Genomic DNA, 17073 nt, shown 5'->3' with positions numbered 1-17073 from the left:
CAAAGTCATTTCATTTCACATGTTCCCATCTAGAGTAGTCACTTTTAGTTTTTTTTAGCAGTAGCAACTAGTCATGAGGGGTGCTAATTTGCTTGTATTGCTCTAGGCTAAATTTGATACTCTTGTACTACTCTATATCTAGACCAAGTGAATCATGAATCAAAAAGTAAACTTTGATAAACAAGACTCAAAAACTTGTAAGGTAAAAACTGGGGATAGGATCATTAAACATAAAATAAAGTGTGATGAGGTCTTGCTCTTGTAGAGCTTTTCCTTAGGGTAGCTTGCAAGAATATTAGCTTGCCTTGATTGGTGTAGTGATCAAAGTTCTCTTCTTCTTCCTCTTGGTAGAAGGCCTCCTCCTCTTGACAGTCTCCGGTACTAGCATCTATAAACGAATACGAGGATACAATCACCAATCAATACGTAAGGGCTAGACTAATCACACAAATGGTTCACACAAGTTATTCTAGCATCACAACATTATTGTTATGTTGGTTGACTTTATTTCTTCTTAAGAAAAATAATTTCCTCTCATTACAAATATTGTTTAGGGTTTCTATTTAATTCTTTGAGAAATCATTTCCTGTCATTGAAATATTTATTAGTGTTTCTATTTATTTATTCTTGAGAAATAATTTCCTCTCATTGAATCTTGTTAAGATTTAATCTCCTCAAATCATAAGTATGAGATCATGTTGACTAAAGTCAACACTTCATATTTATTATTTGGAAAAAAGATTTAAATGAGGTTCATCATCTCATGCATTTTAAATACTACTTTGATTTAAGATCCTCAAGTGAGCAAGTATGAGACCATGCAACAAGGGTCATCTCATTACTTCATAATACTTGGGAAGATAATTTAAATGAGGTGCTACACTTCATAGATTTAAACTCCCAAATTTGAAAATAATTTAAATGAGCTAGTATTGACTACATAGCCAATTTTTGATTCTAGCCCATGATCATATAAAACAACTATATCATATTTTTGCATAATAAAATAGAGGGTTTGAAAAGTGAATCATAGCAATTGGATTCACCTCAAAATTCATTATGGTTGATTTTATAAATTTATTTGAATTTGGAAAACCTTCTGACTTGTTATTTTTATCATTCAAATTCTACAACAGATCTTGGTTTGAATCCAGTGTGGTTGGATAGAGCATTTCATAAGCTTTCCAATAATATAAAATTCACTAAATTTGGCTAAGTGGATTGAGAGTTATTCAAATTCTAAGTGAGCACCAGTATTGAATTTGAAACAAAAAGGAATTAAACGAATTTGAATTCTGGGCCTAGGCGGGAAAACTAAATGGGCTGGCCCAGTAATGCTTCAGCGCTCAGCGGGCCAACTGACAGCAGACCCCACCTGTCAGTGGGTTTTAAACAGCGAAGCGGTATGCGGGCGTGCGGTGCGTTGGATTAAAAGAGGATCGGACGGCTGAGCGTCGTCACCTCCTCGACAGGGCTCGCCGGAGAGCAAACCCTACCGGCGGCCAGAGGGTCGCGATAAGAGGCTCACCGGCGTTTAGCGAGGTCGGCGAGGCGGGCAATCGACGTTGTCGATGACGGTGAGTCGAATGGTGGTCGAGGGAGAGGCTGGGGTGGCGCCAATCGTCGTCGCCGTCTAGCTACTGCCGCGGCGGTCGTCGATGAAATTGGAGCAACTCCGGTGGCAATGTGGATGGGAGAGGGTTCGAGGAGAGCAAGTGAAGGGAGAGAAGCGAGCTGGTGTGGAGAATTCCTCAAGGGGGTGCCTCTATTTATAGGGGCTCGAGGTGGCCGAGGGGGTGCGGCAGGTCATCCATGGAGCGGCGTCTCTGAGGCGCGAAGGGGCAAGGCAAGGTGCGCGTGAGGTTGGCGACATCATGGCGATCCTAGTGAGCTTGACGGCACGGCGAAAGGTGGTCTGAGGCGTGCTGGCGACGTAGGCGTCCTCGCAGTACCGTGGCGGAGGGCGATGATCATAGCGACGTCTACAGAGCACGGGCGGCCAATGGCGCTTGTCTGGACGTGTACTGGTGCGGTGTGGAGTGCGCGTGCGCAAGGAGAGAGGGAGAGGAGGACGACAGCGACGAGTGCAGGGCATGCACCATCGTGTCCAAAGACGTGCCAGTGCATGCTCTGGCGCGTGATACGTCTCCAACGTATCGATAATTTCTTATGTTCCATGCTACTTTATTGATGATACCTACATGTTTTATGCACATTATATGTCATATTTATGCATTTTCTGGAACTAACCTATTAACAAGATGCCGAAGAGCCGATTCTTTGTTTCTAGCTGTTTTTGGTTTCAGAAATCCTAGTAAGGAAATATTCTCGGAATTGGACGAAACTTTCGCCCAGGGTCCTATTTTTGCACGAAGCTTCCAGAAGACCGAAGAGATAACGAAGTGGGGCCACGAGGCAGCCAGAGGCTAGGGCGGCGCGGCCCAAGCCCTGGCCGCGCGGCCCTACCCCCGGGCACCTCGTGTGGCCCCCGCGTTGCCCTTCCGCCTACTCAAAGTCTCCGTCGCGAAACCCCCGATACCGAGAGCCACGATACGGAAAACCTTCCGGAGACGCCGCCGCCGCTAATCCCATCTCGGGGGATTCGGGAGATCGCCTCCGGCACCCCTGCCGGAGAGGGGATTCATCTCCCGGAGGACTCTTCATCGCCATGATCGCCTCCGGAGTGATGAGTGAGTAGTTCACCCCTGGACCATGGGTCCATAGCGGTAGCTAGATGGTCGTCTTCTCCTTGTTGTGCTTCATTGTTGGATCTTGTGAGCTGCCTAACATGATCAAGATCATCTATATGTAATTCTATATGTTGTGTTTGTCGGGATCCGATGGATAGAGAATACTATGTTATGGTGATTATCAATCTATTGTTTATGTGTTGTTTATGATCTTGCATGCTCTCCATTTATTAGTAGAGGCTCGGCCAAGTTTTTACTCTTAACTCCAAGAGGGAGTATTTATGCTCGATAGTGGGTTCATGCCTTCATTGACACTCGGGACGAGTGACGGAAAGTTCTAAGGTTGTGATGTGCTGTTGCCACTAGGGATAAAACATTGATTCTATGTCTAAGGATGTAGTTGTCGATTACATTACGCACCATACTTAATGCAATTGTCATGTTGCTTAGCAACTTAATGCTGAATGGGGTTCGGATGATAACCTCGAAGGTGGACTTTTTAGGCATAGATGCGGTTGGATGGCGGTCTATGTACTTTGTCGTAATGCCCAATTAAATCTCACTATATTTATCATATCATGTATATGCATTGTTATGCCTTTCTCTATTTGTCAATTGCCCGACTGTAATTTGTTCACCCAACATGCTTTTATCTTATGGGAGAGACACCTCTAGTGAACTGTGGACCCCGGTCCTATTCTTTACATAGCATACAATTTACTGCAATTGTGTTTTCTTGTTTTCTTTGCAAACATCTTCCACTCGATACGTTTAATCCTTTGTTACAGCAAGCCGGTGAGATTGACAACCTCACTGTTTCGTTGGGGCAAAGTACTTTGGTTTTGTTGTGCAGATTCCGCGTTGGCGCTGGAATCCCTGGTGTTGCGCCGCATCATATTTCGCGACCATCAACCTTCAACGTGCTTCTTGGCTCCTCCTGGTTCGATTAAACATTGGTTTCTTTCTGAGGGAAAACTTGCCACTGTGCGCATCATACCTTCCTCTTGGGGTTCCCAACGGACGTGTACATTTACGCGCATCAGCGCGTCTGTGCGTGGTGATCACGATGGGGCTAGGGGAGCTAGTTTGGCAAGGTGAGGTGGAGAGGACCAGGGGCAGGGGTGGCATGATGGTGAGCATGATGGCTGGCATGGCGTGGTATGGGGGTGCAGGGCTCTCCTTGGGTCAACCTTTGCATGGTGGTGGTCAGTGGTGTGAGGTGAGTCCAGTGGACAAGGTGATGGTGACCAGAGGGGTAGGATAGCATGGGTTGGCATGGTGTTGTCCAAATCAATGGCATGGCTTGGCATTGATCTTGTGTGCACACTTTTCTTGTTCTTGGAGTGCTGCAAGCTCTAGTGTGGTAAGGTGAGTGTATTTGACATGGTGCACAAGGTTGGAGAGGCTAGATGTGTGCACATTTGATTAAAGTAAAAAGCCTATGTGGCACATGCAATGATGTGGCATGCTTGGGCATGGTGATGATTGATACGTCTCCAACGTATCGATAATTTCTTATGTTCCATGCTACTTTATTGATGATACCTACATGTTTTATACACATTATATGTCATATTTATGCATTTTCTGGAACTAACCTATTAACAAGATGCCGAAGTGCCGGTTCTCGTTTTCTGCTGTTTTTGGTTTCGAAATCCTAGTAACGAAATATTCTCGGAATTGGACGAAATCAACGCCCGGGTTCCTATTTTTCCACGAAGCTTCCGAACACCCGGGAAGGACCGAGAGGGGGCCACAGGCCCACCAGGAGGGTGGCCGGCGCGGCCTAGGGTTGGCCCGCGCCGCCTTACCCCCTGGCCGCCTCTTCGACCTTCTGACGCCGCCTCTTCGCCTATATAAAGGTCCCTGACCTAAAAACCCTGACGAAAAAAAGCCACGATACGAGAAAAGTTCCAGAGCCGCCGCCATCGCGAAGCCAAGATCTGGGGGACAGGAGTCTCCGTTCCGGCACCTGCCGGAGCGGGGAAGTGCCCCGGAAGGCTTCTCCATCGACACCGCTGCCATCTCCACCGCCATCTTCATCACCGCTGCTTGCTCCCATGAGGAGGAGTAGTTCTCCATCGAGGCTCGGGGCTGTACCGGTAGCTATGTGGTTCATCTCTCTCCTATGTACTTCAATACAATGATCTCATGAGCTGCCTTACATGATTGAGATTCATATGAGTTTTGTATCACTATTCATCTATGTGCTACTCTAGCAAAGTTATTAAAGTAGTTTTATTCCTCCTGCATGTGTGCAAAGGTGACAGTGCGTGCACCGTGTTAGTACTTGGTTTATGCTATGATCATGATCTCTTGTAGATTGCGAAGTTAACTATTGCTATGATAATATTGATGTGATCTATTCCTCCTACATATGCATGAAGGTGACGAGTGTGCATGCTATGCTAGTACTTGGTTTAGTCGTTTTGATCTATCTTACACTTAAGGTTACTTAAACATGAGCATTATTGTGGAGCTTGTTAACTCCGGCATTGAGGGTTCGTGTAATCCTACGCAATGTGTTCATCATCCAACAAAAGTGTAGAGTATGCATTTATCTATTCTGTTATGTGATCAATGTTGAGAGTGTCCACTAGTGAAAGTGTAATCCCTAGGCCTTGTTCCTAAATACTACTTGCGTTACTACTGCTTGTTTATTGTTTTCTTGTGTTACTACTGCTTGCAATACTACCACCATCAACTACACGCCAGCAAGCTATTTTCACGGCACCGTTGCTACTGCTCATATATATTCATACCACCTGTATTTCACTATCTCTTCGCCGAACTAGTGCACCTATTTGGTGTGTTGGGGACACAAGAGACTTCTTGCTTTGTGGTTGCGGGGTTGCATGAGAGGGATATCTTTGACCTCTTCCTCCCCGAGTTCGATAAACCTTGGGTGATCCACTTAAGGGAAAACTTGCTGCTGTTCTACAAACCTCTGCACTTGGAGGCCCAACACTGTCTACAGGAAAGGAGGGGGAACGTAGACATCAAGCACTTTTCTGGCGCCGTTGCCGGGGAGGAAAGGTAAAAGGTACTCACACTCCGGATCTCGGCTACTAAGCTACTTTTCTGGCGCCGTTGCCGGGGAGGAAAGGTAAAAGGCACTCATACTTCGGTTCCAGGTAACAGTACTTTTCTGGCGCCATTGTGTGTGTGCTCGAAGCTATTTCCTTTAGACTCTGCAATTACGACATTTGGTTTCTTGTTTACACTAGTTAGGCATAATGGAAAACAACAAAAATATGAGAGATCTTTATGAACTTTATCTTGAATTAGGACATGATGTGTTTGAAGAGAGAATTAAAAAACCCATGGAACTTTATATGCATGATAATGGGAATGTTATTAGTATGAATGCTTTGAACACCATTGTTGCTAATGCTATGGAAAATTCTAAGCTTGGGGAAGCTGGCTTTGATGAGCATGATATTTTTAGTCCCCCAAGCATTGAGGAGAAAATTTACTTTGATGATACTTTGCCTCCTATTTATGATGATTATAATGATAGTAGTCTTTTGTTACCACCTGTTATGGAGGATAAATCTGATTATGATTACAATATACCTCCTATATTTGATAGCTACTTTGTTGAATTTGCTCCCACTACAACTAATAAAATTGATTATGCTTATGTTGGGAGTAGTAATTATTTTATGCATGAGACTCATGATAAGAATGCTTTATGTGATAGTTATATTGTTGAGTTTTCTCATGATGCTACTGAAAGTTATTATGAGAGAGGAAAATATGGTTGTAAAAAATTTCATGTTACTAAAATGCCTCTCTATGTGCTGAAATTTTTGAAGCTACACTTGTTTTATCTTCCTATGCTTGTTACTTTGCTCTACATGAACTTGTTTATTTACAAGATTCCTATGCATAGGAAGCATGTTAGACTTAAATGTGTTTTGAATTTGCCTCTTGATGCTCTCTTTTGCTTCAACTACTATTTCTTGCGAGTGCATCATTAAAACTGCTGAGCCCATCTTAATGGCTATAAAGAAAGAACTTCTTGGGAGATAACCCATGTGTTTATTTTACCTACAGCAATTTTTTGTTTTGTTGAGTCTTGGAAGTTGTTTACTACTGTAGCAACCTCTCCTTATCTTAGTTTTGTGTTTTTTTTGTGCCAAGTAAAGTTTCTATGCTAAAGTTGATGTTATATTTGGGATCGCTGCACAGAAACAGCATTGCTGTCTGTCACGAATCTGGGCACAGTTCTCTGTAGAAAATTCGAAAAAATCTGCCAATTTACGAGCGTGATCCTCAGATATGTACGCAACTTTCATTAGTTTTGAGTTTTTCCATTTGAGCAAGTCTGGTGCCATCTTAAAATTCGTCTTTACGGACTGTTCTGTTTTTGACAGATTCTGCCTTTTATTTCGCATTGCCGCTTTTGTTAAGTTGAATGAGTTTCTTTGTTCCATTAACTTTCAGAAGTTTTGCGCAATGTCCAGAAGTGTAAATAATGATTGTGTCACCTCTGAATGAGTGAATTATTAATGATGCACTAACCCTCTAATGAGTTTGCTTGAAGTTTGGTGTGAAGGAAGTTTTCAAGGGTCAAGAGAGGAGAATGATATACTATGATCAAGAGGAGTGAAAGCTCTAAGCTTGGGGATGCCCCGGTGGTTCATCCCTGCATATTTCAAGAAGACTCAAGCATCTAAGCTTGGGGATGCCCAAGGCATCCCCTTCTTCATCGACAACTTATCAGGTTTCTTCTAGTGAAACTATATTTTTATTCCATCACATCCTATGTATTTTACTTGGAGCGTCTGTGTGCTTTTATTTTTGTTTTTGTTTTGTTATCTTAGTTCTCTGAATAAGTTCATCCTTGTGTGGGAGAGAGACACGCTCCGCTGGTTCGTATGAACACATGTGTTCTTAGCTTATAATATTCATGGCGAAGTTTCCTCTTCGTTAAATTGTTATATGGTTGGAATTGGAAAATGCTACATGTAGTAATTGGTAAAATGTCTTGGATAATGTGATACTTGGCAATTGTTGTGCTCATGTTTAAGTTCTTGCATCATATGCTTTGCACCCATTAATGAAGAAATACATAGAGCTTGCTAAAATTTGGTTTGCATAATTGGTCTCTCTAAGGTCTAGATAATTTCTAGTATTGAGTTTGAACAACAAGGAAGACGGTGTAGAGTCTTATAATGTTTACAATATGTCTTTTATGTGAGTTTTGCTGCACCGGTTCATCCTTGTGTTTGTTTCAAATAACCTTGCTAGCCTAAACCTTGTATCGAGAGGAATTACTTCTCATGCATCCAAAATCCTTGAGCCAATATTCATGCCATTTGTGTCCACCATACCTACCTACTACATGGTATTTCTCCGCCATTCCAAAGTAAATTGCTTGAGTGCTACCTTTAAACCATTCAAAATTTATCACCTCTGATTTGTGTCAATGTTTTATAGCTCATGAGGAAGTATGTGGTGTTTATCTTTCAATATTGTTGGGCAACTTTCACCAATGGACTAGTGGCTTCATCCGCTTATCCAATAACTTTCCAAAAAGAGCTGGCAATGGGATTCCCAGTCCCAAATTAATTAACAAAAATAGACACTCCTCCATGGTATGTGATTGTTGGACGGCACCCGAAGGATTCGGTTAGCCATGGCTTGAGAAAGCAAAGGTGGGGAGGAGTGTCATCATAATAAAACTAAAATAAAAAGGCACTCCTTCATGGTATGAGATTGTTGGCAGGCACCCGAGGATTCGGTTAGCCATGGTTTGTGAAAGAAAGGTTGGAAGGAGTGCCACCCAAAAATAAAATAAAATGGGAGCCGCTCTTTGAAGGTTTGTCTGGCAAGGGGGTTAGAGTACCCGCTACCATTCGTTGACAACAACAAACACCTCTCAAAACTTTACTTTTATGCTCTCTTGATGTTTTCAAAATAAAAGCTCTAGCACAAATATAGCAATCGATGCTTTCCTCTTTGAAGGACCATTCTTTTACTTTTATGTTGAGTCAGTTCACCTATTTCTCTCCATCCCAAGAAGCAAACACTTGTGTGAACTGTGCATTGATTCTTACATACTTGCTTATTGCATTTGTTATATTACTCTATGTTGACAATTATCCATGAGATATACATGTTACAAGTTGAAAGCAACCGCTGAAACTTAATCTTCCATTGTGTTGCTTCAATGTCTATACTTTAAATTATTGCTTTATGAGTTAACTCTTATGCAAGACTTATTGATGCTTGTCTTGAAGTACTATTCATGAAAAGTCTTTGCTTTATGATTCGAGTTGTTTACTCATGTCATTACCTTTGCTTTGATCGCTGCATTCATTACATATGCTTACAATAGTATGATCAAGGTTATGATGGCATGTCACTTAAGAAATTATCTTTGTTATCGTTTTACCCGCTCGGGACGAGCGAGAACTAAGCTTGGGGATGCTGATACGTCTCCAACGTATCGATAATTTCTTATGTTCCATGCTACTTTATTGATGATACCTACATGTTTTATACACATTATATGTCATATTTATGCATTTTACTGGAACTAACCTATTAACAAGATGCCGAAGTGCCGGTTCTCGTTTTCTGCTGTTTTTGGTTTCAGAAATCCTAGTAACGAAATATTCTCGGAATTGGACGAAATCAACGCCCCGGTTCCTATTTTTCCACGAAGCTTCCAGAACACCCGGGAAGGACCAGAGGGGGGCCACAGGCCCACCGGGAGGGTGGCCGGCGCGGCCTAGGGTTGGCCCGCGCCGCCTTACCCCCGGCCGCCTCTTCGACCTTCTGACGCCGCCTCTTCGCCTATATAAAGGTCCCTGACCTAAAAACCCTGACGAAAAAAAGCCACGATACGAGAAAAGTTCCAGAGCCGCCGCCATCGCGAAGCCAAGATCTGGGGGACAGGAGTCTCTGTTCCGGCACCCTGCCGGAGCGGGGAAGTGCCCCCGGAAGGCTTCTCCATCGACACCGCTGCCATCTCCACCGCCATCTTCATCACCGCTGCTGCTCCCATGAGGAGGGAGTAGTTCTCCATCGAGGCTCGGGGCTGTACCGGTAGCTATGTGGTTCATCTCTCTCCTATGTACTTCAATACAATGATCTCATGAGCTGCCTTACATGATTGAGATTCATATGAGTTTTGTATCACTATTCATCTATGTGCTACTCTAGCAAAGTTATTAAAGTAGTTTTATTCCTCCTGCATGTGTGCAAAGGTGACAGTGCGTGCACCGTGTTAGTACTTGGTTTATGCTATGATCATGATCTCTTGTAGATTGCGAAGTTAACTATTGCTATGATAATATTGATGTGATCTATTCCTCCTACATATGCATGAAGGTGACAAGTGTGCATGCTATGCTAGTACTTGGTTTAGTCGTTTTGATCTATCTTACACTTAAGGTTACTTAAACATGAGCATTATTGTGGAGCTTGTTAACTCCGGCATTGAGGGTTCGTGTAATCCTACGCAATGTGTTCATCATCCAACAAAAGTGTAGAGTATGCATTTATCTATTCTGTTATGTGATCAATGTTGAGAGTGTCCACTAGTGAAAGTGTAATCCCTAGGCCTTGTTCCTAAATACTACTTGCGTTACTACTGCTTGTTTACTTGTTTTACTTGTGTTACTACTGCTGCAATACTACCACCATCAACTACACGCCAGACAAGCTATTTTCACGGCACCGTTGCTACCTGCTCATATATATTCATACCACCTGTATTTCACTATCTCTTCGCCGAACTAGTGCACCTATTTGGTGTGTTGGGGACACAAGAGACTTCTTGCTTTGTGGTTGCGGGGTTGCATGAGAGGGATATCTTTGACCTCTTCCTCCCTGAGTTCGATAAACCTTGGGTGATCCACTTAAGGGAAAACTTGCTGCTGTTCTACAAACCTCTGCACTTGGAGGCCCAACACTGTCTACAGGAAAGGAGGGGGAACGTAGACATCAATGATCATCCAAGGTTGTGTCACTTCATTGAGGTGCTTTATGGGTACAAGGTGTACTATCAAGGATGACAAGAGAGAGAGAGAGTAAAAAGCAAAAAGGGATGGGTAAAGTGACTTGTACCTCCATTTCACTTTATGTGAACTACTCATGTCTCATGCACTTGTCTCTCTTGTGTTTAATTTTGGCCAAAATTCTGCAAGAAGGTGTTCTAAATGATGTTGGGCATTAATGTGTGGCATTGGTTTGAAATTTGGAGAAATTTTGTGAAATTTCTAAAAAGGTGAGGGAATCTAGAATCTGTTTCAACATAGCATCTTGGGTTGACTATTTGGAGCAATGGTCAAAGATCTGGTCAAGATGGTCAGCACCAAAGTTGTTCATCTTGATGAGGTCTTGGATGAGGTGCAAAGAGTTGGCAGGGTTTGGTTTAAGAATTTCCTAATAAAAGGGCCCAAAGTGGGGTACATGTTAAAAATGGCACAAGTGACCATCATCACATGCAACTTGTAATTTTCATTTCTTTGATTTTTGATTTGATTTTTCGTGACCCAATCGATGTTGTTGAGTGTTGAAATGGTTTAGAGGAGTGATCCCACCATTCACACTAAGTCTTAGGGTCGAATCTCAAATTCCTATTTTTGGCCATTTCCTCTCATATGCCTCTATGGACATTTTTATTTTCTTTTTATTTCTTTTTTGTTTCACCTTGGATTTGATTTGTTAAGTACTAGATAGTGTTGATTAATGTTTTCAAATCCTCTAATCAAGGTAGAAGGGTCTAGGTTAAAGTTTTACAAAAATAGCCATAGGCACATATGTAAAAGTATTTGCATCTTCTCTTTTTCTTATTTATTCCTCTTTGACTTAAATGGGCATGGTTTAGGGTTTTTAAGATCATGTTCAAAACAATAATTTAACAATCATGGCAAAGATCAACTCATACATGCATGAGCACTATGCATCTTGACTTATAAAGTTTTTGTTGGTTCCAAATTTTGGAAACAGGAAATTCATTTTCTTCTTTGTTTGAAAACTTGGAATGTTACATATACAAAGGAGCAGCCCATAAATTTTGGTTAACTCTAGCCAACTGGAATTATAATGGGTAAAATGAGCTAAAAATTGTGGACGGGCTTGGAATAGCTGCTTCATTGAAGTGTGAGAGCACATGAGTAAATTAAGTGTCCTTATCTTCCCAACTCTTCGATTTGAGATGCAAATTTGAGTAAAGAATAATTGAACCAGCAACTCAACATATAGGTATCTAGGGTAGATCATTATTTGCAAGCTTCCAAATAAAAGGAATTATCTGCAAAGAGTGAACCAACGGTTAGCATTTCTATGGATATGTAGACTAAAACTATATAGTGTAAAACAATTGTCTTTAGTAACACATGGGTGCAGCAAGTGAGCTTCTGATGAACCTTATATATAGTAGCGAAGTGACGAACTGGTTCCTGATAAAGGCTTTGTGGAATATTTCTGCACCTGACAATAATAAATAGTGCCAATGATAGAAGGTATACATAACTTCCCAACCCCTAAAAAAGAAAACAATATAAGAAATGCAAGAACACATCGGAAAAGTAGTACTAATATGAACACAGCCGTAGGAATTGAAAAAGAAACTTTTGTAGTGAACAAAACGTTCATCGATTATGTCCATATAAGTCGCAGGTCAAGATTTCGCATGTATGAGAGCTACTACCTCCATATAAGAATTCAGGGAAGTAACAACTCAAATAAATGAAGTGGTAAGCAAAATTTTGTACAAGTAACCATATCATACAGGTTGCATCCATGTTGATTCAAGAAACAGTGTACAAATTCTACAGTAACTTACTTGGCAATGGAGGGAGGACTGCGGCTATAACAAGACATACAACCTTGAGATAAGATTCATTCAATAGGGTACTTTGGAATATCCTAAAATATTTTTGAAGCCTCTTACCTTTGGTACAATTTCACACTGAAGAAGAAAACCATTCATTACTCGACAAATCCCATGAGCCTCTTATATGATAGTCGGATTATTGACAGTATCCATTCAAAAGATAACATAGAATTGTCCAAGAAACTTTTGGAACCAGCAATATTTACAGGAAAAACCAATTTGCATAAGAAGAATAAAAATCAAACCCTTGCCTTCCTTGGAACATCCTTATAGCTAGCCTTCTGAAGGGTCAAGACAAAGAACAAATCATGCATGATAACTCGATGGTTTCAGTCTTGATAACATCCTTATAGCTAGCCTTCTAAAGGGTGAAGATAAAGAACAAAGTGCCGTGCGACGTCGTACGGCAAAGGTCGCTTCTTTGCCGTGTGCCAAACATGTTTTATCTAAAAAAAGGCCCTAAATTGGCTGGTCTGGGATTCAAACCTAGGACGAAGAGTAGGGAAAAAGTGCAATCTTGCCACTGGGCTAAGTGTTCGTTTGTTGATAACTATACCATGCCACGTCTTTTGAGCTGAGAAGAAATCCAGTTTTACATCTTTGTCGTGCGCTTACACTAGATAAAGGCTTCTTTGCCGTGCGTTTGTTAAAAACACTAGGCAAAGGCTTGCTTTGCTGTGCGTTTGTTAAAAACACTAGGCAAAGGCATGCACGGCGATGCCTTTTATGCTTTGCCGTGTTCGGCGGCTTTGTCGTGCGCCTTGATACGGTTTTGCCGTCGACATTTTCTTTACCGTGCGCCTTGAGGGGTCTTTGCCGTGCGTTTTTCTTCATTCTTTGCCATGCGGCCATTTTTTGCCGTGCGGTTTCGTGCCATCGCACGATAAAGACGCGCCGCACGGCAGTGCCTTTTTTTCCCGTTGTGTATGAAATGTAATAATAAGAAGAATGTGAATTTGTTGCCACCGGTGGGTAATGCCACCTCCGCACCGACGTGAGAAAACTGAGTTGCATGTTGCTATGAGAGGAGATAATAGAGAGAGGGGGGGTCTAGCTGTGCTCTGAAAAAGGCTAGGCAGCTGCGCGCGTGTACTCTTAAGGGACCAGTGCACAAATCGGCGAGCGCGCGAGGCGAGCGCCATCGGTCGCCCGAACACAAGCATTTTCCATATAGATATGTGTGATTTATGGACAGTTTCCTAATTACTCTTCGTTTGTGATCTAACCGTGTCAGCCTGTCAGACTTTTTCCTTGTTTCTTTTCACGTGAATCTGCCACTTTCCGGTCACTCGTTATATACCTTGTGTGATGTGATGATAAAATTTCAAGTTCAAAGATTGTGTGATGTGAGAGATAAAAAAAAAGTTGTTTGAAAGGTAAAAAAAATAGTTAGCACGGATCTTGATGCAGTATAGACAGTGCTCCCTCCTAGTATTTTTATAAACCATACGTAGGTATTCAGAGAAAACTTCAAAATTACTTTGCTTCCAAAACGGACCCTCGCATGCATGCAATCCGGCCCGAGAAAATTACTCCCAGCCACGGGTGAGACGTCTACCTTCAGCACCACGAACTGATCAGCCACGGACGGATCGGAGGGGGAGCAATCCCAACCGCGGAGAGAACAAGAGCACGGAAGGAAGGGGCTGACTTCGATCGTTACGATTGCTTGGCCGCAAAATCCATTCCTGCTCCGGTCGTTAACCTCCTCTGCATCGTCGTCTTCGTCGATCAAAACGCCGCCAGCATGCTGTCTCGTGCACGCACTGCAGAGTGGTGAGTACCGACGACGATGATGCAGCAGCATGCAGTCCCCTCCGCCCTAGCTCCCGGGGAGGAAGAAGAACATGTTCTCCAGCTGCACCGGCAACAACACCCATAGGTCGTTCCAGTTCACCGACGACGACGGCCGCAACGACAAGTTCGTAAGGTTGGACGATACGATCAGCCCGACCGCCACCATGGAAGCCGGCAGCGGCCACCAGATGGACAGCTACTTCTCCAGCCGCCCGGTCAAGATCCGGTCGCGCTCCGTCCGCATGGCGGCGGCCGGCGTGATCAACCGGTCGGAGCGCCTCAAGAACATCGGGCGCGTCTTCCAGGAGGACCTCAAGAGCATCTCCCTCAAGATCTACGACCCGCAGGACCCGTTCCTGAACCGCATGAACCGCCTCTTCCTCTTCTCCTGCATCGTCTCCGTCGCCGTCGACCCGCTCTTCTTCTACCTCCCCTCCGTGTCCGAGACCCAGAGCAACACCTGCATCGGCTTCGACCGCGTCCTCGCCGCGGGGGCCACCGCGCTCCGATCCGCCCTCGACTTCTTCTTCCTCGCCCGCATCCTGCTGCAGTTCCACACCGCCTTCATCGCGCCGTCCTCGCGGGTGTTCGGCCGTGGGGAGCTCGTCGTCGACTCCGCCGCCATCGCGCGACGCTACATCCGCCGCTTCTTCGTGTTCGACCTCCTCTCAGTGATGCCGCTGCCGCAGATCCAGATCGTCAAGTTCTTCCTGCGCCCCAAGGGCTCCGACCTGCTCCCCATCAAGACGGCGCTCTTCTTCATCGTGCTCACCCAGTACGTGCCCCGCCTCGTGCGCATCTACCCCATCACCACCGAGCTCAAGCGAACCACGGGTGTCTTCGCCGAGACCGCCTTCGCCGGTGCCGCTTTCTACCTCCTCCTCTACATGCTCGCCTCCCACATGGTGGGCGCCTTCTGGTACCTCCTCGCCGTCGAGCGCCTGGATGACTGCTGGCGCGAGAAGTGCGCGGGGCTGAGGTTTCACCAGTGCAAGCAATTCATGTACTGTGCCGGGAAAAACAAAGACGACCGCGAGGACGGGTTCACGGAGTGGCGGAGCATGATCCGGAAGGTGCTCGCGCAGGAGTGTGCCCCTGTGGACCAGAGCGGCACCGGTTTCAACTACGGCATCTACACCACCGCCATCGCCTCCGGCGTCACCCACACCGCAGCGCTCATCCCCAAGATACTCTTCTGCCTCTGGTGGGGGCTCCAGAACCTCAGCACGGGCGCGCAGGGCCTGGAGACGACGCACTACAAGGGGGAGGCGCTCTTCGCCATCCTGCTCGCTCTCTTCGGCCTCATCCTCATGGCGCTGCTCATCGGAAACATGCAGACGTACCTCCAGTCCATGACGCTGCGGATGGAGGAGATGCGCCTGAAGCGGCGCGACTCGGAGCAGTGGATGCACCACCGCCACCTCCCCGACGACCTCCGGGACCGGGTGTGGCGACACAACCAGTACAAGTGGCTCGAGACGCGCGGCGTGGACGAGGACGGCCTGGTGCGATGCCTGCCCAAGGACATCCGCCGGGACGTGAAGCGCCACCTCTGCCTCCGCCTCGTCCGCCGCGTGCCGCTCTTCGCCAACATGGACGAGCGCCTCCTCGACGCCATCTGCGAGCGGCTGAAGCCCAGCCTGTGCACGGAGGCCACCTACGTGGTCAGGGAAGGGGACCCCGTCGACGAGATGCTCTTCATCATCAGAGGCCGGCTCGAGAGCTCCACCACCGACGGAGGGCGCACGGGGTTCTTCAACAGGGGGCTGCTCAAGGAAGGCGACTTCTGCGGGGAGGAGCTGCTGACGTGGGCGCTGGACCCCAAGGCGGCGGCGAACCTGCCGCTCTCTACGCGCACGGTCAAGGCCATCTCTGAGGTGGAGGGCTTCGCGCTGCACGCCGACGAGCTCAAGTTCGTGGCCGGGCAGTTCAGGCGGCTGCACAGCAAGCAGCTGCAGCAGACCTTCAGGTTCTACTCGCAGCAGTGGCGCACCTGGGCGTCCTGCTTCATCCAGGCCGCCTGGAGGAGGTACCAGAAGCGCAAGGTGTTGGAGCAGCGGCGGCGGGAGGAGGAGGAGGCGTACGCCGCAGAGGTGGCGGCCTCGGGAGTCTCGTCCAGCAGACTGATGAAGACCACCTTCCTGGTGTCCAGGTTCGCCAAGAACGTCATGCGCGGCGTGCACCGCCAGCGGTCGCTTCGGGCGGAGAACCTCATCCTCCTGCCCAAGCCGCCGGAGCCCGACTTTGGCAGAGTCAACTACTGACATGCTACCATAATGATAGATCTTGGATCGTCAAAACATATGCGTATTTTGCATTGTGTGCTACTACTTGATGCACCATTCAGTAAAAACAAACTTACGTACAGGGGATATAGAATTGAGGTTATGTAGTACTCTTTACTGTATATTATAATTAATCTTCCACTGTAAATATACTTGCATCGCTTGATTGGGCTATGCATTCTAATAAAGCTTCTATTATCGAATAGTTATATATGTATATATAAACACTTAGTAGTCTAATGGTTTTCCTTACCAAATGATCACTCGACTAGCAGACCAACCAAATGGTTTTCCCAACTCGCTCCACTTGTTCGAACTTAATTCTAATCTAGCCGATAATTATTTGCATCTCCCACAATAGTAGCATGAATCATGACGCAACGTACCGGCTCAGGAGTCGACAAACTCTAAACATAAAAATGGGTAAACAATTAAAGATATGCTT

The 17073-nt window shown here is 45.2% G+C and overlaps 1 protein-coding gene across 1 annotated transcript; it reads left to right on the top strand.

Moving 5' to 3' along the window:
* The first annotated feature begins 14393 nt into the window (after positions 1–14393).
* LOC124650322 (probable cyclic nucleotide-gated ion channel 5) lies at positions 14394–16607 on the top strand. Its single transcript, XM_047189862.1, has one exon. The coding sequence runs from the start codon at positions 14394–14396 to the stop codon at positions 16605–16607; it is 2214 nt and encodes a 737-aa protein (XP_047045818.1).
* Positions 16608–17073: the final 466 nt, after the last annotated feature.

The sequence above is a fragment of the Lolium rigidum genome, chromosome 4, assembly GCF_022539505.1.
Source record: "Lolium rigidum isolate FL_2022 chromosome 4, APGP_CSIRO_Lrig_0.1, whole genome shotgun sequence".
Taxonomy (NCBI): Eukaryota; Viridiplantae; Streptophyta; class Magnoliopsida; order Poales; family Poaceae; genus Lolium; species Lolium rigidum.
The sequence above is the reverse complement of the archived record's forward strand: the minus strand, read 5'-3'. Positions and strand labels throughout refer to the sequence as shown.

Coding starts and splice junctions, on each gene's coding strand:
- LOC124650322 (XM_047189862.1), top strand. CDS start 14,394: ATGTTCTCCAGCTGCACCGGCAACAACACCCATAGGTCGTTCCAGTTC.